Source organism: Ursus maritimus, unplaced genomic scaffold (genome assembly GCF_017311325.1).
Source record: "Ursus maritimus isolate PB19 unplaced genomic scaffold, ASM1731132v1 scaffold_35, whole genome shotgun sequence".
Taxonomy (NCBI): Eukaryota; Metazoa; Chordata; class Mammalia; order Carnivora; family Ursidae; genus Ursus; species Ursus maritimus.
Genome location: NW_024426119.1, coordinates 21,726,744 through 21,747,386, shown reverse-complemented (window position 1 = coordinate 21,747,386; position 20,643 = coordinate 21,726,744). Strand labels below are relative to the sequence as shown.

The following is a 20,643-nucleotide window of genomic DNA, read 5'->3' as shown; positions in this document are numbered from 1 at the left end:
TGATAAGCAGCCGAGTGGAAGATAGAAGAGAAAACCAGATAAGTAACCTTTATGTTTAAGGCTCCCACCTCAGACTTGCTTTGCACATCCAGACTCCTTTTCCGATATGTGGCCAAGTTGTTCTTAGGTAAGAAGGGAAGGAAAATCCAGTTTCTATAGAATGGGGAGATGGGGCAGAATGAAGTTATTCTGTTGTCTTCTTTCTTTTGCATTTTATAACTTTACTGAATATACTTCGGCTTGACTCAGAGTACCTGTATTTCTCTTGGCTTGGGGGTAGGCTAAGTGACAGAAAGCAGGTGGTGATTAAAGGAAGAAAGTGCTTGAGGAGACCAGTGTGGCTAATGCAGTTTCAGGGAACTAACTGCCTTATAAATGTACGAAGCTGGTACCCAGACTGGGCTACGTAGAAAACTTTTACTTCATTTTATGATGGAAAGAAAGCCAAAGGGAAAGCATAAAGCCAACTTTATTATTATTTTTTAAAGATTTATTTATTGAGAGAGCATGAGAGAGAGAGAGTTGGGGGAGGGGCATAGGGAGCGAGAAAGAGAATCCCAAGCAGACTCCTAGCTGAGTGGAGATTGTCTCAGGGTTGGATGGGTGACCTGGGCCAAAATCAAGAGTCAGACACTTAACCGACTGAGCCACCCAGGCACCCCAAGCCAATGTTACTCTTACAAATCATTCACTAAAATTCATTTTTTTCACCCAGTTGTTGTTAAAAGCAAAATATTGGCCCAGCTAATTAAAATTTAATTAAGGATTCCTCTCCAAGCAACACAGTATCAGTGCTGAGGTTGGTAGGAGTAGGTAACATTTGGAGGCAGAGAAATTGGATGCTGGGAAGAGTTATTTTAAGTTACTGTCTCATCTTAGTTTTCATTTTCCTCCCTTGAAGTGTGCGGAAATGCAAAAATAATATGGAACCCCAGATCTTTCCTTGAGCTTGGCTTTTATGAAGTTAAACATGAAAGATGATAGAGAAAGTGGTGTAAATGGGACATTTCTAGAGGTTATTGATATGGATGGAAGGTGCTCTGACCAGTAATCTGCTGGTCCAGTTGAGTTGTAACTACATACTTTAGCCAGGCCAAAGAACTCCATGATTGGTGTGGAAAATGAAAGTAGTTGGAGACATCACAATTTGGTATCAGGGTGGTAAGGAGGAAGCTGTCTTCATGGTCACTAAGCCTTTTTATGGCTTCCAGAGGCATACATTCCGATCTCCCTAATTAGGTCAGATCCCCCAGTGTGCAGGCTCTCATAGCGTCCTGTACCCTTCCTTAGTACCACTTGTCCCTTTTGCCTCCCCCTTTTTCCTGTTGTTAATTTATAATTGTTTATCTCCAACCATACTGCAAACCCCATGAGGGCAGGGCACAAGTCTGTTTTTACGTACCTTTTATCCCCAGTACCTAGTATATTGACAGGTATATAACATATAATTAGCAAATACTTGCTGAATGGAGCATGACTGAATTGGAAACATTTACTGGATCCACTTTATCATGCAGAAGTGTAACATTACCTTCAACTTACTGCTTAAGGTGGGCTTACTTTCCAAGCTCCTGGATGAAAACATGCTTCAGTAGCTTTTGGTCTGTTATTGAAGGATTTTGAAGAATAGTGCAGAGCAGTGAGGCTGATCACTGGGCAAGCACTGCTATTGGTCTCTTCCGCCCACCCCCCTAATTTTTTATTGGTATAATTCTTACCTAGAATTATAGTTTGGGTGATTAATATTCCTTTCTTTCTTTAGAGTGGTCTCGTATTTCTGTAAAGTCTATTTCAAGTCTTCAGTATAGTCATCATCTGAATCTATGAGGACTCTGCAGTTCTCAGCCTAGGCACAAGTTCCTGCCTTCCTCAAGATGAATTTTTACCTACTCTCCACCCCTGTTAAGTGCTGACCAGTCACTGAGATTTCTGAAAAGGCATTGTCATCCTTGTAGTTTCTGGTGTGTGATGCTTCCTGGTTTCACTATAATTTAAAGAGAGCAGATGTGGGTGGAGGTCTTGAGTGGAGATCTCTCATTCTCATACCTCTCTCCAATAATCTGGCTGCAGTTCCTGTTATAGTGCTACTCTGTCAAATAATAGTGGTGTCATTTTTAGCAAAGCTAAATTATTTGTGCTTGACTCTGATTGCTCTACTAGGGAACTAGGAGCTTGAGAGAGTACTTAGAGATTTTACTGTTCTTATGTCAAGTCTGTAGAACTGACTTTAAAATGTACATTTATCAAAAACTTAAAAGTAGAGCTTTAAGGGATTGTCTACAGAAGGGCAAGAACAAAGAAGAAAGTATGCGTGCGCATGTGTGTTTGTATGAACAAACATTCTATTTCAGGTGGAGACTAGAAATGTAAAATTTCAGAAATATTGGAGCCTCGAAAAAATACTGTTTTTAAAAGGATATTTGGTAGGGAACTGGAAGTATCAAGATGTATAAAAATAGAAAAATTGGGAAGGGGAGACAGTATTAATTAAAGCCCTTTAAGGGGCGCCTGAGTGGCGCAGTCGTTAAGTGTCTGCCTTTGGCTCAGGGCGTGAACCCAGCGTTCTGGGATCGAGCCCCACATCAGGCTCCTGTGCTAGGAGCCTGCTTCTTCCTCTCCCACTCCCCCTGCTTGTGTTCCCTCTCTTGCTGGCTGTCTCTGTCAAATAAATAAAAAAAACCAAAATCTTAAAAAAAAAAATAAAGCCCTTTAAAAGTCTGAAATATTTTTTTAATTCAAAACTTTATTTGCAAACTTTTAACTTTTAAATGTTTTATACAGACTGACAAAATACAGAATTTTTAGGAGTGTGCTTGGTTTTTTCCCCCTTGATTTCTGAGAAGCAGACAAAAATTTGAAAACAGAAGAAACTCTTTGTTAGAGTAAAACAAAGAACGCTCTTATGCTATTGTCCTTTACATCATTAAACAGATACAAGAAGTGCTCATATTTATTAAAAGAACTCAGCGATAGTAAATATCAATTTTTATTAAATAAAGATGTTGCTGGGGTGCCTGGGTGGCTCAGTTGGTTAAGCGTTCGACTCTTGATTTTGGCTCCGGTCATGATCTCAGGGCTGTGAGATTTTGCCCCCAATGTCTGGCTTCAGGCACTGCGCTTAGCAGGGGAGTCGGCTTGGGATTCTCTACTTCTGTCCCTCCCCACTTTCCCTCTCTTGTGCACGCCTGCATGCGTACTTTCTCTCTCTCATATATCTTTTTAAAAAGCTGTTGCCGGGGCGCCTGGGTGGCTCAGTCGTTAAGCGTCTTCTTCCTTCGGCTCAGGCGTTATTCCGGCGTCCTGGGATCGAGCCCCACATCAGGCTCCTCTGCTGGGAGCCTGCTTCTTCCTCTCCCACTCCCCCTGCTTGTGTTCCCTCTCTCGCTGGCTGTCTCTCTCTCTGTCAAATAAATAAAATCTTAAAACATAAAAAAATAAAAAGCTGTTGCCCTAAGGGTCATTATCTACTCAGTCTCTGACTTAATCAGTTTCTCTTTCACACAGTTGTAATGTATGTGGATTTCTTGAAGATTTGCTCAGATTGTGGCAAGTAGCTGTTACCTTGTATTTTTCAGATTCTTGTATTTCCACATGGAGTTATGTGGGCATATGTAGCAGGAAGGAAAAGGCAGATTCCCTGTTGTATAAAAGCTTCACCCCTGTGAAACAGCTGATGTGTTTGAGAGTCCTAGCAGTTCTCTTAAGCCACACCTGAAGGCGATTGAAAGTTGTCGCATAATTCAGGTTCAGAACGGGCTGCTTTATTTCATGTATTGATACAGTTTCTCATTGCCTTTAAATGATTAGCCCTTTGAATAACTGAATATTGTATCTGTCCCACTTCCAATTTCTTCAGACCCAATCGGAAAATAACACTGTATGTACACCTATACCAGCTTTTAGATCAAAAAGCAGCAGCAAGAAGCCTTTCCATTTAAGGTTTAGGCTGTATTACTTGCTTATAGGCCTGTACACTTGAATGAGCTACTGCATTGGCCACCTAGTTGTTTCTTAGACATGAGACGCATACTCATCCTTTGGCTTTCATGTACTGGCCCCTGCGTCTGCAGCAGTTACTCCCGCAGAGCACCCCTAAGGCCCACCCACTTTAGAGCTTTGCTCCCAGTACCACCTTACTAGAGGCATTCCCTAACCACTCTCCCTGGCCTCTTTCTCTTTTATTTATTTACCTCACTTACTGCCATCTGATCTGTGTTTTGCTTATTTGCCAGCCTGTCTTCCCCCACTATGATTTGAGTTCTTCATATGCGTATCTCTGAGCTCTATAAGATTCTAATAACTTGTCATACTTCCACACATTTTTTTTAAAGAAATAACACGTTAAAGATGTAGTTGGAGCATACTGTGTAATCCCACCCTGATGGTAATCGCTTCCCTCATTCCTCAAAGTAATGGTTATCATGAATTTGGTACTTACAGCCGTATGTTTTTAATACTTTTGCCACGTATATGCACTCATAAAGTAACACTGTACATGCTTATAAACCTGAAGTAAGTGGTTTCAGCATGTACATTTCTATCTGCAATTTGCTTTTTAAATTTAGTGTATGGTGTTTTCAACCATCTCTGTTCACTTTACTATATATAATAGTCCACTCTGAATATAACTCATTTATTCTCAACTTGTTGAATGTTTAGGCTGTTTTTAATATTTTGCCATTACAAAAAAAAAAGTGGCCATTTTTATGTTCATTTGCAAGTATTTCTCTAGGGAGTGTTTTTTGAAGAAAAATAGCCAAGTCATAGTATGCTACTTACTTAAGTATGTATTTATTCCAAATTGCTCTTTGACGTTCTTTACTAATTTAAACTCACCAGGATTGTATGAAAGTTCTTGTTTTTCCACATTCCTCTTCAGACTTGATAATAACAGACTCTTAAAAATGTTTTTTTAATCTGAAATGTTATCTTCTTGAGGTAGTTTAATTTTTCTGATTATCAGTGAAGGTAGACACCTTTTCATTGATTTAGTCACTGTTCGAGTTCACGCTTCTGTAAATTGAAGAGTGTACTCCGCAGATTTCTTATTTGTACTGATTTTTTGTTCATTGAGTGTTGATCGGTGTAGTTAATAAGTAAACACGTTCTTTAAGGAACTAACACTTTTCAGGCTCATATGGTTTTTTAAGAGAAATGGTACTAATGTTGTACTCCTCAAAAAATTCTAAGGAGTTCTGTAAAAGTACTGTGAACCTTCCTTTGCTCATTGGCATTTAAGAAATGGTACAACCCAATGACCGTAAATATTATAAAGGGTCTAATGTGGTGGGATCTAGAGTCTGAGCCCAGTACATGGTGAATTGCTTACAACATGGATAGCTATTTTTGATTAAGGGTCATCTTTCCATTTAGTAACTATAAATAAATAAGTTAAATGTACCAGTTCGTTTATAGCTAAATGCCCAATTCGTGTCATTTTACAAAGTTGAGGAGTGTTTAGTATTTCCTGCGGCGGTGACCCTTCCTTCTTTTTTCTCATCCTCCAGGTTTTATCAGAGTAAGATGGACGGTAGCTTTGATTGTGATTGTGGTGAGCTGGAGCCACCTGATCACTAACAAAAGACATCTTCTGTTAACCAACAGCCACCAGGGCTTCCTGTTGAAATATACAGCAACAAAGGAAGAAAAGAGGCAAAACGGAAATAGTGCTTACCAGCACCTTAGAATGATGCTGCTCAGGACCAGTCCAACACTGAATGTATCTGCACTGTGAGGAGAATGTTCATAGAAGCCTGTTGTGTGCATATTTATTCACATTTTCGTTAAATGTTCAATCGTTTAGCACGGTAAATCTGAGTGCATAGTATGTCATTTCATTCCGTTTGAGTTTCTTGAGTGTTTTCTTTAAATGTCTGCAGAGTTGCTGCCCCTTTCTTGAACTATGAGTACTGCAATCTTTTTAATTCTCAATATGAGTAGAGCCTTTTGAGCTTTAAATCTAAGGGGAACTCAACGGGCCTGGTTGGCATATGCAATGAACATCAAGAAATCATCTTGCTGTGGAAGCAAAATTATTTTTCTTTTCCTTTTTTGAAAGATCTTTCCTTTTGATGTCAGTTTTCTTCCTTGTTTACACAAGTTCAACAATTCGAAAGGAAGAGGCAATAGTAACGGTTTCAGAATGGCAGAGAAATTTGAAAGTCTCATGAACATTCATGGTTTTGATCTGGGCTCTAGGTATATGGACTTAAAACCATTGGGTTGTGGAGGCAATGGCTTGGTTTTTTCTGCTGTAGACAATGACTGTGACAAAAGAGTAGCCATCAAGAAAATTGTCCTTACTGATCCCCAGAGTGTCAAACATGCGCTACGTGAAATCAAAATTATTAGAAGACTTGACCATGATAACATTGTGAAAGTGTTTGAAATTCTTGGTCCTAGTGGAAGCCAGTTAACAGACGATGTGGGCTCTCTTACCGAACTGAACAGTGTCTACATTGTTCAGGAGTACATGGAGACAGACTTGGCTAATGTGCTGGAGCAGGGCCCGTTACTGGAAGAGCATGCCAGGCTTTTCATGTATCAGCTGCTACGTGGGCTCAAATATATTCACTCTGCAAATGTACTGCACAGAGATCTCAAACCAGCTAATCTTTTCATTAATACTGAAGACTTGGTGCTGAAGATTGGTGACTTTGGTCTTGCACGGATCATGGATCCCCACTATTCCCATAAGGTATGTGGAAAGCTAGCTGAGACACCCCTCTTAACTGATGGACATCATCAGGAAGGAATAGGTACTTGTATCTACTTAGTATATTGTGACAGATTTTTGTCGTTAATTGTATTAAACTTTACATAGTATCTTTTTTTCTGATACAGATCTGCTTTCATTCAGAATCTCCATCTGTTTATAAAAGGAAATTGGAGTGCGATCCTAATTACATACAAATTCCTAGAAGTGTATGGTTATTTGTTATAACAAACTCTCCCTTATTTAGAAGGGGGATATATTCTTATGTGTTTAGGGCAGAATTGTGGTTCTATCTGAAGGTAAGAAGGGCTTCTGTTTCAACTTCTAGATCTTTTGTCCCTGAGTCTCTACTATTCTGTTAGGCCTTGTTTACGCAAAATTAATTTTGTTCAGTATCTAAATTTGCATAAAGATAAAATGTGAGTAAGAATAGCTAAAAGGATTCATAGTAACCTGAGCTGAACTTTGGTCTTTTAGTTTTCAGATGAAATTGTCTGTGGGACCCTGATGTTTAAAATATTAAAGTGGAGCTCCTTTGGTTATAAAGAACCTCTAGGAACTCCCTGCTTGCTTGGCTTCCCATAGCACATGTCTAAACAAACAAGCAAATCTTTTCATTCACATGTATCATGTCACATTAAGTATAACTTAATTTTTTAAAAATTTGAATGTAGAAATTTAGTATTAAAATGAAATGGATGACTACCACATCTTTTTTATGGGTGACAGTAAAGTATTGTGGATAGAACACTGAACTAAGAGTTCAACTATCTAAAATTGAGTTCCATTTCTGCATCCACTTAAGCTATATGACCTTAAGCAGATTCCCTAGTCTATGAATGTTACCGCCCCTCTAAAACGGAGTTACTATCTACCTTCATAATTTTTCAGGGTTGTTTTAAGGATCAAGTAAGGTCATACACGTATAACTGTTTTTTGTTTGTTTTTTGTTTTTTGGGTTTTTTTTTTTTTAACGTATAACTGTTTTTGTTAAATGCTTTATAAATGTAAAATAGTAAAATAGATTAGGAATGGGGTATGTAGTAGAGCTGGGTCTCCTGGGTTGTCAGGAGGTTGACGTTGGTTTGTAAGTAACACCTCAGGTGCTCTTCTTTACCAGTCCTTCGTTGATTTAAAACATCCCTGCTCCTTAAGTAACTTAAGACTTGAAGTGAAAAATAGCTCCTCTTCTGAAACATGTTTTGAATGTGTGACATAGAATCAGCACTAAATTCTTACGGTCTGTTTTGGTCAGCAGACCTCATGTGAACATCATCTTATAGATGCTATATCCCAGGGGCAGTTTAACCTCCATTCAGCCTGAAAGGTACAAGAGCCTTGAAAATGACATAGAAATGAACAGTACTGTTTTAGGATTTCACAAGTACTTTTTTTTTAAGATCAGTGACTCTTGAATGAATCAAGTTTTATGTACTGTTCTTCAGCTAAAGTAAAAAGTTAAAGTATGTTTTTGTTTCTTTTTCAGGGTCATCTTTCTGAAGGATTGGTTACTAAATGGTACAGGTCTCCACGTCTTTTACTTTCTCCTAATAATTATACTAAAGCCATTGATATGTGGGCTGCAGGCTGCATCTTTGCTGAAATGCTGACTGGTAAAACCCTCTTTGCAGGTTAGAAATTTTATAAAATATATGGAAAAAAATTACCTCAAATAATTTTGCATGTGTCTATGAAGCAAGATGTATATAAGATTTAACACAGTTTCTTGTAGTCTGTGATATTAAAATGAACGAATGGTGTTTTAATGTTAAAAATTTTTTTAAACTTACTAATATATTCACTGAATTGTTCACTCAACAAATTTAGTCAGAATTCTAGTGTTCTTTTGTATTTATCTTGTTTCTTAAACATAATTTTATATTTTGTAGATTCACAATGCTTGTTGGTAATCTGTGTTAAATGATACCTGAATTGCGTAATGCTGTCAGTCACTCCTTGTGAAAATTTTTAGCGGTCACTGAAAATGCAGTAATTCTTTGTCCCCTATCATCCCTGTTGCCTGAACTGCCGTACCTTGTTGCCTGACTGCTGTGATCTTTCAGAAACTGCCAAACAAGTGATTTTTTGCTAAGTTTGGTGCTATGAGGGAGTCCACAAAAGTGTGAGAGAGAGAATTTAGTCAAGATGGGAAGGAGGGAATAACCCACGAAAAACATCAGGTGTTGTAAAGCAAAGTATGAGTTTGTATAAAATTATTAAGTACAGATTATAAGAGCTGCGGACTTAGAGCCTTCATCAGTGATGTCTAGAACAAAAGGCGTAAAGTCAAAAGATTTTTCACTATATAGGAATAGTGAAGAATTTTGGTGGGAGGAAGAGAGAGAAAAAAAATGGTATTATATAAATGAGGGTATGAGCCTGAATCAGTGAGAAAAGTTGGATGAAAGAAATCATGTATGTGCATAAATTAGTGAGAAAAGTTGGATGAAAGCAAGGTGTCAAATAATGAACACATTTATGACTAGTTAAAATAGGGCCAGAATACTTAGAAACTAGGCAGAGGAATTTCCATTTGGAAAACTAGGAAATAGTAGGGTACTGAAAGATTTTTTAGTTAGAGAAGTGACATGATGGTGATTTAGGTCTTTTTCTCTCTTTTGACGTTACTGTTTTTCTCTCTAACCAATCTTAGAGTGGCCCTCCCACCACTTCCAGATTGTGCTAAGAGCAGAAGAAAGGGAATGGAGCAGGGTCTGCTTACAAAAGAAGGATTAATAAGAGAAAGATAAGGGTGCATAGGAGAGCATTATTGAAGAAAGGATGGTATGCATAAATGCGCTTAAATTTTTTGTAATGCTGGTACTTCGTGCACCACTCAGCTTACATAACATTAACTAATCTTTTGTAGTTTCCCCCCTAAACTTATCTGAAATTTCTTCTGTGATGTGTGATTAGTAATTAAATTTCAATTTAGCAGACTTTGAGAAAATACCTGGAAACTAAACGGTTGAGTGGATTGAATTTTTTCCCTAGGAACAGTACTGTAATTGGAGGTTATATTCCTGATATATTCAGGTACCTTCCAACATATAAAATAATTATTGTATTACTTGTTGCTTCATGACCAACTACCTCAAAGCACACTGGCTTAAACAATAAACATTTATTATCTGCACGTTTGTATGGGTCAGGAATTGGGAGGTGACTTAGCTAGGTGGTTCTAGCTCAGAGTTGCTTAATCAAGATGTTGTAGTCAAGGGCCTACACTGATCCGAAGGCTTTACTGGGGCAGGAAAGATCCACTTCTAGATAGATTTTTTTTTTTTTTAAGATTTTATTTATTTATTTGACAGAGGGAGCGAGCAAGCACAAGCAGCAGGGGCAGAGGGAGCAAGAGGCTCCCCATCAAGCAGGGAGCCTGACATGGGGCTCAGTACCCTGAGATCATGATCTGAGCCGAAGGCAGATGTTTAACCTATTGAGCCACCCAGGCGCCTCCCCCCGCCCCCCCCTGCCCTTTTTTTCCATTTCTAGGTAGCTTACTCACATGGCTGTTAGCAGGAGGCCTCAGTTTATCACCATGCAGGCTTCTCTATAGGATTGCTTGAGTGTCTTCACAATATTGTAGCTGGCTTTCCCCATAATGCTTTCTCAAAGAGAGCAAGGAGAAAGCTGTTTTATCTTTTTTTTAAAAAAAGTCCTATCAATATGTAATTCAAATGCCAGACAGTTCACCCATTTGAAGTGTACAGTTGAGTATTTTTTAGTATCTTCACAGGATTGTATAACCATCTAATTTTAGAACATTTTTGTTCCCCTCCCCCAGAAGATACCCTGTAACCATTAGCATTCACTTCGCATTTCCCCCTTCTTCCAGCTCCTGGCAAGTACTAATCTACTTTATGTCTCTATAGATGTGCCTGTTCTGGACATTGCATATAAATAAATCATATAACTTGTGGTCTTATGACTGGCCTCTTTCACTTAGCATAATATTTTGGAGGTTCATCCATGTTATAACATGTATCAGTTCATCATCTTTTTATGGCCAAATAATTCCATTCTGTGTATATGTCATGCTTTGTTTATTCATTCATCAGTTTATGGAAATTTGGGTTTTTTTGTTCTTTTTGGTTATTAATGATGCTACTATGTACATTAGGGTACAGTTTTTGTGTAGATGTATGTTTTCCATTCTGTTGGGTGTGTATACACTTAAGAATGGAATTACTGTGTCATATGATAACTCTGTTTAACTATTTTTGAAGAAATGCCAGACCATTTTCCAAAGTAGTCATAACACTTTACATTGCCACCAGTCCTGTATGAGGCTTCCAATTTCTCCACATTCTCACCAACAATTATTTAAAGTGTAGTCTATCTTATAGTTGCCTTTTTGAATATGAAGTAGTACCTCGTGGTTTTGATTTGCATTTCTCTAATGAGTAATAATGCTGAACACTGGAAATTTGTCTATCTTTTTTGGAGAAATATTTATCCAGATCCATTGCCTATTTTTAAATTGGGTTGTTTGTGTTTTACAATTGAGGTATAAGAGTTCTTTACATATTATGGATACAAGTCACTTATCAGAGATATGATTTGAATGTATTTTCTCTCATTCTGTGGGTTATCTTTTTACTTTCTTGTTGGTGTCTTTTGAAGCACAAAAGCTTTTTAATTCTGATGAAGTCCAATTTATCTATTTTTTTTTCTTTTGTCACTTAGCTTTTGGTGTCATACCTATAAAATTATTGCCTGACCCCCTGAGAACTTAATACTTTTAAATTAGGTCTGTGATCCATTTTGAGCTAATTTTTGTTTATGGTGTGAGGTAGGGCTCCAGCTTGATTCTTTTGCATGTGGATACCTAGTAGTCCAAGCACCATTTATTGAAAAGATTATTCTTTCTCCATTGAATTGTTTTGACCCTAAATGCAAAATACCTTTTTGTGACCTAGACTTTAATGTGACATAGTCATTTCAGCTTTATTTTATGCGTTAGAAGTGAGTCACCTAAGTATACCTCACATTCAAGGGGAGGGGAATTGGATTCTACTTTTTGAAGGGAAGAGGACCAAAGAATTTGTGGACATTTTTTTTTTTTTTAAGTAGGGTCCACACCCAACTTGACACTTGAGAACTCACCACCCTGAGATCAAGAGTCGCATGCTCTACCAACTGAGCCAGTCAGGCACCCCACATTTATTTTATTTTTATTTATTTGAGGAGGTTCCATGCCCAGCACCACACGTAGGGCTTGAACTCATGATCCCGAGATCAAGAATCACATGCTCTACTGGCTGAGCCAGCCAAGCACCCAAATTTGTGGACATATTTTAATGCTACCACAATAATATTTTATCAGGAAAACTAATTTGTTTAAAATTGTTAGATCATGCTCTAAGTCATTTGAAATGGGGTCAAAACTTACTGCTGTATTAATTATACGAAGGTACTTAATGTATTTTTAAATGTTCAGCATATTCAGCATTGTGCAAGTATAGCAATAAAAATAATTGGTTTAAGAAACACATTTAATAACATAATTTTGATCTTAAACCCATGTAAACTTTAAACAGTTAATGGGAATTGTTTGTGAAATGATTTGAAAGATCCAGTTTTAGTTCCCTTCTGCTTTATTGGTAGATTTGTGAACCATTCAGTAAAAGCAGCACGAGGGCAATCTGTTTATTAGGTATAGGTCCAAATGAACAGAGCAATAAAAGGCAAGGATTAAGATGTCTAATAGCATCTCAAATTTAACCTATCGGAAACCGAACTCCTGACATTTCTCTCTCATATTTTCTTTTTCTGCTGTCTTCCTCATGTTAGTAAACCAGATCCACTTTTTAGTTGCTGAGGCAGAAATCTTGGCTTCATCCTACACTTCTGTCAATGCAGATTCTATGGGCTCTCTCTTTGAAATACATTCAGAATCCAACTGCTTGTTATTATCTCTATCACCACCCACCTCCCCACAGTTCAGTCAACCATTATGTTTCTCCTGGTCTAATGCAGGATTTAACTGCCTTTTCTGCTTTAATATTTGCTCTCTGTAGCCTGGTTACCACATAGCAGCCATAGGAGTTCTCCGAAAACATAAATCAGAACACGCCATTGTTCTGCTTGAAGCTCTGTAATGTCTGCCTATCAAATTCAGGATAAAGCAAACCCTTTGTGTTCTGGTACTACTTCATCTTCTAATACCCCCCCAGCCCACCCCAGCCACTCTATTTCAGCTACACTTACCCTAAATGCTGTTTCTTAGACACACCAAGCCCACTCTGCTCTGAGCCTTCGTGCCTTTTCCCATCTTCCTCAAACTCCCTTCCTCCATATGAATGCATGGTGTGTTCCCCCAGCGTCCTCAGTTTTCAGCTTCTCACTGAGGCCTTCCTTGGTCATCTTGTATTAATTAGCAATTCTGTCCATAAAGTGCTCTTTATCCTCCCTGCTTACTCTGTTTTTCTTCATAGCATTAGTCACCATTTGACATAAATGTTGACAGAGTATCATCTGTCTTCTTCCACTAGATCGTAAGCTCCATGAAGGCAGGGACTTGGTCTCTTTCGCTTCACAGTTGTATTTTAAAGTGCCTTGCTCATAGTAGGTACTCAAGAAAAATGTAGAGGTTGAATGGATTCTAGAAATCCGTGGAAAAGCAAATGAATTTTTAGCCACCATTTAGCTTAAAGTTCCCCCTATTATTTCTTTAACAGTGGTCCTGAAATGCTATCTGAGCCTAACCCACAACTATAAAACTTTCTGTAGTGCAAATCTAGTCCAACCCTCCATTTTACTCAAGATGAAATGAAGTCATTACCATGCTAAGTATTCCCAAAGGTAACTGGCTAGTTAATTAGTGGTATAGCCAAGACTAGAATCCGTGTCTCTTGAATCCCAATTCATTGCTTTTTTCACTCTTTGATACATTAATATGAGGCTAAACCTTAAAGGGTCAGTTTCTTACGGAAACAAAGCAGCCAGAAGGAAATATGTCAGTGAGCAGACATAGATACACTTCTTGAAGATGGATGATATTCAAAGCAAAGAAACCTGCTGGTTAAGGAGTCAGTTAATCATTTTCCTCCCAGTGGTCATTATAGTATTTTAGTTTCCTATAGCTTTAGAATGCTTGTTGCCAATAAGTAAACATTGAGAAATGTGTTTGTTTATATTGTATTTGATGTTTATTTAATCTCAGGTGCACATGAACTTGAACAGATGCAGCTGATTTTAGAATCTATTCCTGTTGTACATGAGGAAGATCGTCAGGAGCTTCTCAGCGTAATTCCAGTTTACATTAGAAATGACATGACTGAGCCACACAAACCTTTAACTCAGCTGCTTCCAGGAATTAGTCGAGAAGGTATTGTTACCATCATGTAATGGGGTGGGTGGGCGTGTGTTTGTGTGCGTGCGCGTGCACACAAGCAGGATCTGTGTATCCCAGATAGTCTTTAGACACTATGCCTTATCTAAAACTTCAGCTCTNNTCTTTCCCTTTTTTGGTCTGGCTCTTAGGCTGGAATCTGTTTCTTTGTTCCTCTGAATGATTTTTCAGGTTCCATGAAGTGTATTCCTCTCCTGGTTCTAACTGCATCTACTTTTTCAGCTTACACCCCTGATCTTATCTACCATAGGCGAACATCTAGAGTCACTGTCCCTCACTAAGCTAAAATGGAGTTTTATGAGGGTTATAGGATAAGTAAGTGTGGATACGAATATGAATGTGATCTAGATATGAAAGAGTAAATGGAGTTGGCGAAAGCAAAGGCTTCAGGGCAAGGAAGAGATGGAGGAAAGAGCAGAGCTCTGTGTGAGCAAACACATTACATAAGAGTTTGCAGATTTTGTGTTAGGAATACTAGGTGCTAAATGCAAAAGTTTGTGCAAGCTTGAAAGGAATAGAAACTTGGAGAGAATCAAAACTTTGTTGACCACTAAAGCAAATAATTTCATGTCTCAGAGTGATACGTCTTCAGGGTTTGTTGCTATAAATAATATACAAAAGTCTTTAACTCTTGTAGTAGTTACCTGCAATGAGATCATTTTTTTTCTTTCTAAGATTTTATTTTTAAGTAACCTCGCTACGCAGTGCGGGGGCTTGAACTCACAACCCCGAGATTAGGAGGTGCATGCTGTACCGACTGAACCAGCCAGGCACCCCAGGATAACATTTTTTTAAGGAAGAGAGTTAGACATGAGGAACATCTTTCTTAAAAGTCGATTGTGTCTTGTATCTTTAAGAATTATATTAAGATGCATCAATGTCAGGATTGTATGGTTCTTTGATGAATCAACAAGTTAGGGATATATAGTTTTCTAACTGTCTTGAAGTTTGTCTGAATTATATATCCATTATTCATAATACCCACTCTGATCATTGTATGTGGTTCAGGTTATTGTGTATCAAAGTGTTTTTGTTGTGTTTTTTAAAAAGATTTTATTTATTTATTTGAGAGAGAGAGAGCACATGAGGGGGGAAGGGTCAGCGGAGAAGCAGACTCCCTGGGACTCCAGGATCATGACCAGAGCTGAAGGCAGTCGCTTAACCAACTGAGCCACCCAGGCGTCCCCATCAAAGTGTTTTAAAATTGCAAGTGTTTGGGGGCGCCTGGGTGGCTTAGTCAGTTAAGTGTCTGACTCTTGATCTCAGCTCAGGTCTTGATCTGAGGGTTGGTCAAGCCTTCACGTTAGGCTCCATGCTGGGTGTGGAGCCTACTTAAAAATAACTAAAGTGGCGAGTGTTTTGAGAAATAGGCACAGGATGGCAAAATCATAAAGACATTTTTTGTTTTTCTCAAATGTGCTTAAAACTCATGTAGTAAATGCCTGAGTAAAAAGGAAGCAGCTGTATTTAATTTCAGCAAGTTTTTCAGGGTTCGTTTTCAGTAGTTCTACATTCCTAACCGGCCTTCAAGTCTATCTTCACAATCAGTTTCCAGTGCTGGTTATCTTGCTCCTGACCTTGGAGCCACTGTCACATGACATCCTTGTTCATAACTGAACAATAGTCACATAGCATTTGATTGTGCCTCAGAATCCTCTGTGGGAGCTCTTTAAAAATGCAGGCTGTTAGGTCAGAATTCAGAAGTGGGGTGGGGAGCAGAGCATGTGTCTTATTTTTTTAGATTTATTTATTTATTTGAAAGAGAGAGAGTGTGTGCATGTGAGCAGGGGGGAGGGGTATAGAGAAAGGGAGAAGCAGACTCTTTGCTGAGTGTGGAGCCTGACACACGGGGCTCGATCCCAGGACCCCAAGATCATGACCCGAGCCGAAATCAGGAGTCAGGTGCTCAAACCGACTGAGCCATCCAGGCGCCCCCTGCTACAGGTATATAAAACCCTCTGCAGGTATGGCCCTGCTCAGCCAGGCTGAGGGTCAGGAATAACCTTGATTGCCTTTGGAGTCATTGTTGCTGTTGCTATGTCTTCAAAAGAGGCAAGCTAGTAATGTAGGACATTGCTGTTGAAGCATTTACAGTCTAGTCAAATTTGAATCTTCTTTTTCCCTACCCTCATTAGGGTTGGGATCATGTCTTAGCTGCGAACCAATTTGAATATTTGGCTGATGGCTGGAATTATTCATAATGCATTAAATGTATGTCTTTGATAATGGGTTAATTAACCATCAGGCAAAGATGCTTGGTATTCATAAGCGGCAGAGCTGCACTCACACAGAAGTGTAATGCAGTTTTTAAAGTTCCTGAGACTAGAGATTTACTATGTAGATATGTTCCATACCAGTTTCTTCTTGATGAATGTTGGAGTTTCACTTTTGGGCAGAGCATATTCTGAGGCAATGGGGACTTAGTAAGAATAATACATGTTCTTTTCTCACATGTTCATGATCTTCAGAGGGAAAAAAACCAAACAATATGAAGTAGTTATGAATTAACACATTAAGATGATTAGGAACCCTAGTGGTCTTACGTCTTTACATGAAATATCCTTTTTCATTTTCCTCCATACTTACCTCTCATCCTCCCTTTTGCTGTAGTTTACCATGTATTTCTGTATCTTAGCATACTTCAGCACCATCCTAGCAAATATTTAGAGCAGTGCTGTCCAATAGAACTTTCTGCAATTACGGAAATGGTCTACATATGCATATACTGCATGCACTTGGGAGCTCAGCTTGGGGCTAGTTTCTTTCTTACCTCTTCCTGCTGTCTACGGTTCCCAGATGCTAGGGATTTTAGAGTATATTTTATATGGGATTTTAGAGTATATTCCTCATGCGTAGTTGGATATATATTTCCCTTCCCTCTGAGAATGGTGATTGTGCTGGGTCAGCCCTTAACTCTGTGCCTTAGAGTCTCTCTTGCCTTGAGACACAAGGACCTGGACTAATTAAGATGGACTCTTTTGCAAGAGAACCAAGAATAGCTTGATGTATTGTGAAATGACTTCCTAGATTAGGGTAATATAATAGGAGGGGGTTAAAGGCGAGGAGAGGAAGAGGCTTCAGCCCTGGGCCACTGAAGGGCATGATGAGTAGCCGTGAGCCTTAGGTTTCTTCAGTCATTATTGGAATGATTTGAGGATTGAATGAGATAATGTATATGAAAGCACTTTGTAAAATATAAAAGGCTATAAAAAAACTGTTGTTTACATCAGTGAGAAATTGGGAATTGAGAATAGCGTCCTTTCTAGAGTGCAGCTTAGTTTTAGAGAGGAGTATCTTTTCCTTTGAGACAGAGGTAAGGATAAGAGGATGTATGACAGGCCATAGTGAAGAAGTAGGGATTAAGGTAAATATGAAGTGGGTTCAGATATGATAAAGATTGAGAGCATAAAGAGATAGTGTAGAACATTGCTGAGCAATAGCAAAGGCCAAATTGCAGTTCTATAATATAAATTTGTAGTGAGCTGTGTGTGTGTGTGTGTGTGTGTGTGTGTGTGTGGTTTGTGTATTGAGCTTTCATCAGTACTGTATGACTAGGAACAGGGAAAGTAGATTGGGGAAATGATTCACAGTTGAGGATTGATACACAAGTGCATGGTGGTATAAGGGCAACCTTCAGGCTGGTGACAGGTGTGGTTCAGGATGGGCTAGGAGCTTATGAGCTAAGTTAGTGGGAAGAATTGAGTGTGTGGCAGGCAGCTCTTCCAAAGCCCGAAAGTGAACAAGTGAATTTGTGTGTTATGTTGGAGTGTGATTGATGTGAAACAGATCAACAAATTAGTACAACAGCTAGTCAGTGAGCTCAGGGAAGGAAAGGGGAAAGGATTTTTTATTAAGCACTAGACACTATGCTTTACATTTAATTTTTATACCTTATATCTGTCTCTGTTTCCATTTTATACATGAAAAAACCGAAGTTCAGCAAGTTCAACCTGTCTAGCCCTTTACTGCTAGTAAGTAATTCATTTAAGCTAGTGAGTAGGAGAGGTGAGATTAGGTTGAACCATATGAAATTGCTGTTATTTGACCGTTTTTGATTGACAAAAATAGAAGTTTCATATGGTTCAACTTAATATATTCTTTTTCTTTGTAACTGACCATAGTATGAGATGGGGGTACATTGCACATATTTACTGTGTTTACTTAGTGAGTGTCTTTTTTTTTTTTTTTAACGTAAATACATGATTTTATTTATTTTTTTCTTTCTTTTTTTTTATTAACATATAATGTATTATTTGTTTCAGGGGTACAGGTCTGTGATTCATCAGTCTTACATAGTTCACAGCGCTCACCATAACGCATAACCTTCCCAATGTCCACCACCCAGCCAGCCCATCCCTCCCACCCTCCTCCAATCCAGCAACCCTCAGTTTGTTTCCTGAGATTAAGAGTCTCTCATGGTTTGTCTCCCTGTCTGGTTTTGTCTTGTTTCATTTTTTCCTCTCTTTCCCTGTGATCCTCTGCCTTGTTTCTCAAATTCCACATATCAGTGAGATCATACGATAATTGTCTTTCCCCGATTGACTTATTTTGCTTAGCATAATACCCTCTAGTTCTATCCATGTTGTTGCAAATGGCAAGATTTCATTTTTTTGATGGCTGTGTGAGGTGGTATCTCATTGTGGTTTTGATTTGTATTTCCATGATGCTGAGTGATGTTGAGCACTTTTTCATGTGTCTTTTGGCCATTTGGATGTCGTCTTTGAGGAAGTGTCTGTTCATGTCTTCTGCCCATTTCTTGATTGGATTATTTGTTCCTTGGGTGTTAAGTTTGATAAGTTCTTTATAGGTTTTGGATACTAGCCCTTGCCCTTTATCTGATATGTGGTTTGCAAATATCTTCTCCCATTTTGTCCGTTGTCTTTTGGTTTTGTTGACTGTTTCCTTTGCTGTGCAAAAGCTTTTTATCTTGATGAAGTCCCAGTAGTTCATTTTTGCCCTTGCTTCCCTTGCCTTTGGCGATGTGTCTAGGAGGAAGGTGCCGCAGCTGAGGTTCAAGAGGTTGCTGCCTGTGTTCTCAAGGATTTCGATGGATTCGGATCTCACATTTAAGTCTTTCATCCATTTTGAGTCTATTTTTGTGTACGGTGTAAGGAAGTGGTCCAGTTTTATTCTTCCGCATGTGGCTGTTGAAGTTTCCCAACACCCTTTGTTGAAGAGACTCTTTTTTCCATTGGATATTCTTTGCTGCTTTGTTGAAGATTAGTTGACCATAGAGTTGAGGGTCCATTTCTGGGCTCTCTGTTCTGTTCCATTGATCTATGTGTTTTTGTGCCAGTACCGTACTGTCTTGATGATTACAGCTTCGTAATAGAGCTTGAAGTCTGGAATTGTGATGCCACCAGCTTTGCTTTTCTTCTTCAACATTCCTCTGGCTAATCAGAGTCTTTTCTGGTTCCATACAAATTTTAGGATTATTTGTTGCATTTTTGTGAAAAAAGTTGATGGTATTTTGATGGAGATTGCATTAAATGCGTAGATTGCTCTAGGTAGCATAGGCATTTTAACAATATTCTTCCAGTCCATGAGTATGGAATGTTTTTCCATTTCTTTATGTCTTCTTCAGTTTCTTTCATGAGTATTCTGTAGTTTTCTGAGTACAGATTCTTTGCCTCTTCGGTTAGATTTATTCCTAGGTATCTTACGGATTGGGGTGCAGTTGCAAATGGGATCGACTCCCTAATTTCTCTTCTTCTGTCTCATTGTTGGTTCTTTTCTTTTTAATCTGTAAATTAAGTAAATTAGTTTGTCTGATAAACTTTAATTTACCTTTTAATTATATAATCCCTTTTTTTCCTTCATTGGTTGGTCGACCTCCAGTACAGTTAAGGTGTTTTATCTCTTTCTTTTGCAGCACTGGATTTCCTGGAACAAATTTTGACATTTAGCCCAATGGATCGGTTGACTGCAGAAGAAGCGCTTTCCCACCCTTACATGAGCATATATTCTTTTCCAATGGATGAGCCAATTTCAAGTCATCCTTTTCATATTGAAGATGAAGTTGACGATATTTTGCTTATGGATGAAACTCATAGTCATATTTATAACTGGGAAAGGTAAAGTGATCCTAAGTTAGAAAAATGTCATTTATTGTATTTTCACAATGCAGAGTACTGACTTTTGTATGATTGTGGCCCATTTATTGTATTTTCAATAAACCATAATGTAGTGAGTTTTATTTTTAAATTATGTAGAACAAGACAGTGTAGATGTCTTAAAAATTTAGTAATAGTCTCTGGGTTTCTGCTAAACTTATTAATATCTTTGAATAGCATTTATATAATTTAAATACTTAATAGTTACTGGTTAGGATATACATAATGGGAAAATGTAAATTCACTTTGAAACATTTTCAAAGCCATTAAGGCTTGTTTAGTTGTTAACAAATATAAGGTCCTTTAAACATGAGGGTTGAAGGTTGGAAATCTGAACCATTTTAAACTATTGCTTTTATAAATGTCACAATTTTTTTTTAAGATGTTGGGTGACAAGACTGAACCTTATCCAAATAGGTATCTCCGTAATGTCTCAAATTTTTACATAAAATCTCTTG

General features: G+C 38.2%; 1 protein-coding gene across 6 annotated transcripts in view; it reads left to right on the top strand.

The window, feature by feature from the left end:
- MAPK6 (mitogen-activated protein kinase 6) overlaps window positions 1-20,643 on the top strand; it is a 38,438-nt gene that overhangs the window by 13,988 nt on the left and 3,807 nt on the right. For 5 of the 6 annotated variants that reach the window (XM_040620629.1, XM_040620632.1, XM_040620631.1 and 2 more), the window contains 4 exons: window positions 5,508-6,697; window positions 8,202-8,346; window positions 13,884-14,048; window positions 19,945-20,146. In XM_040620629.1, the coding sequence (XP_040476563.1) occupies window positions 6,143-6,697; window positions 8,202-8,346; window positions 13,884-14,048; window positions 19,945-20,146 (1,067 nt within the window). In that variant the 5' untranslated portion in view covers window positions 5,508-6,142. Of the gene's footprint in view, window positions 1-5,507; window positions 6,698-8,201; window positions 8,352-13,883; window positions 14,049-19,944; window positions 20,147-20,643 lie in introns of those variants that run through there. The other variant, XM_040620633.1, reaches the window with a different exon arrangement.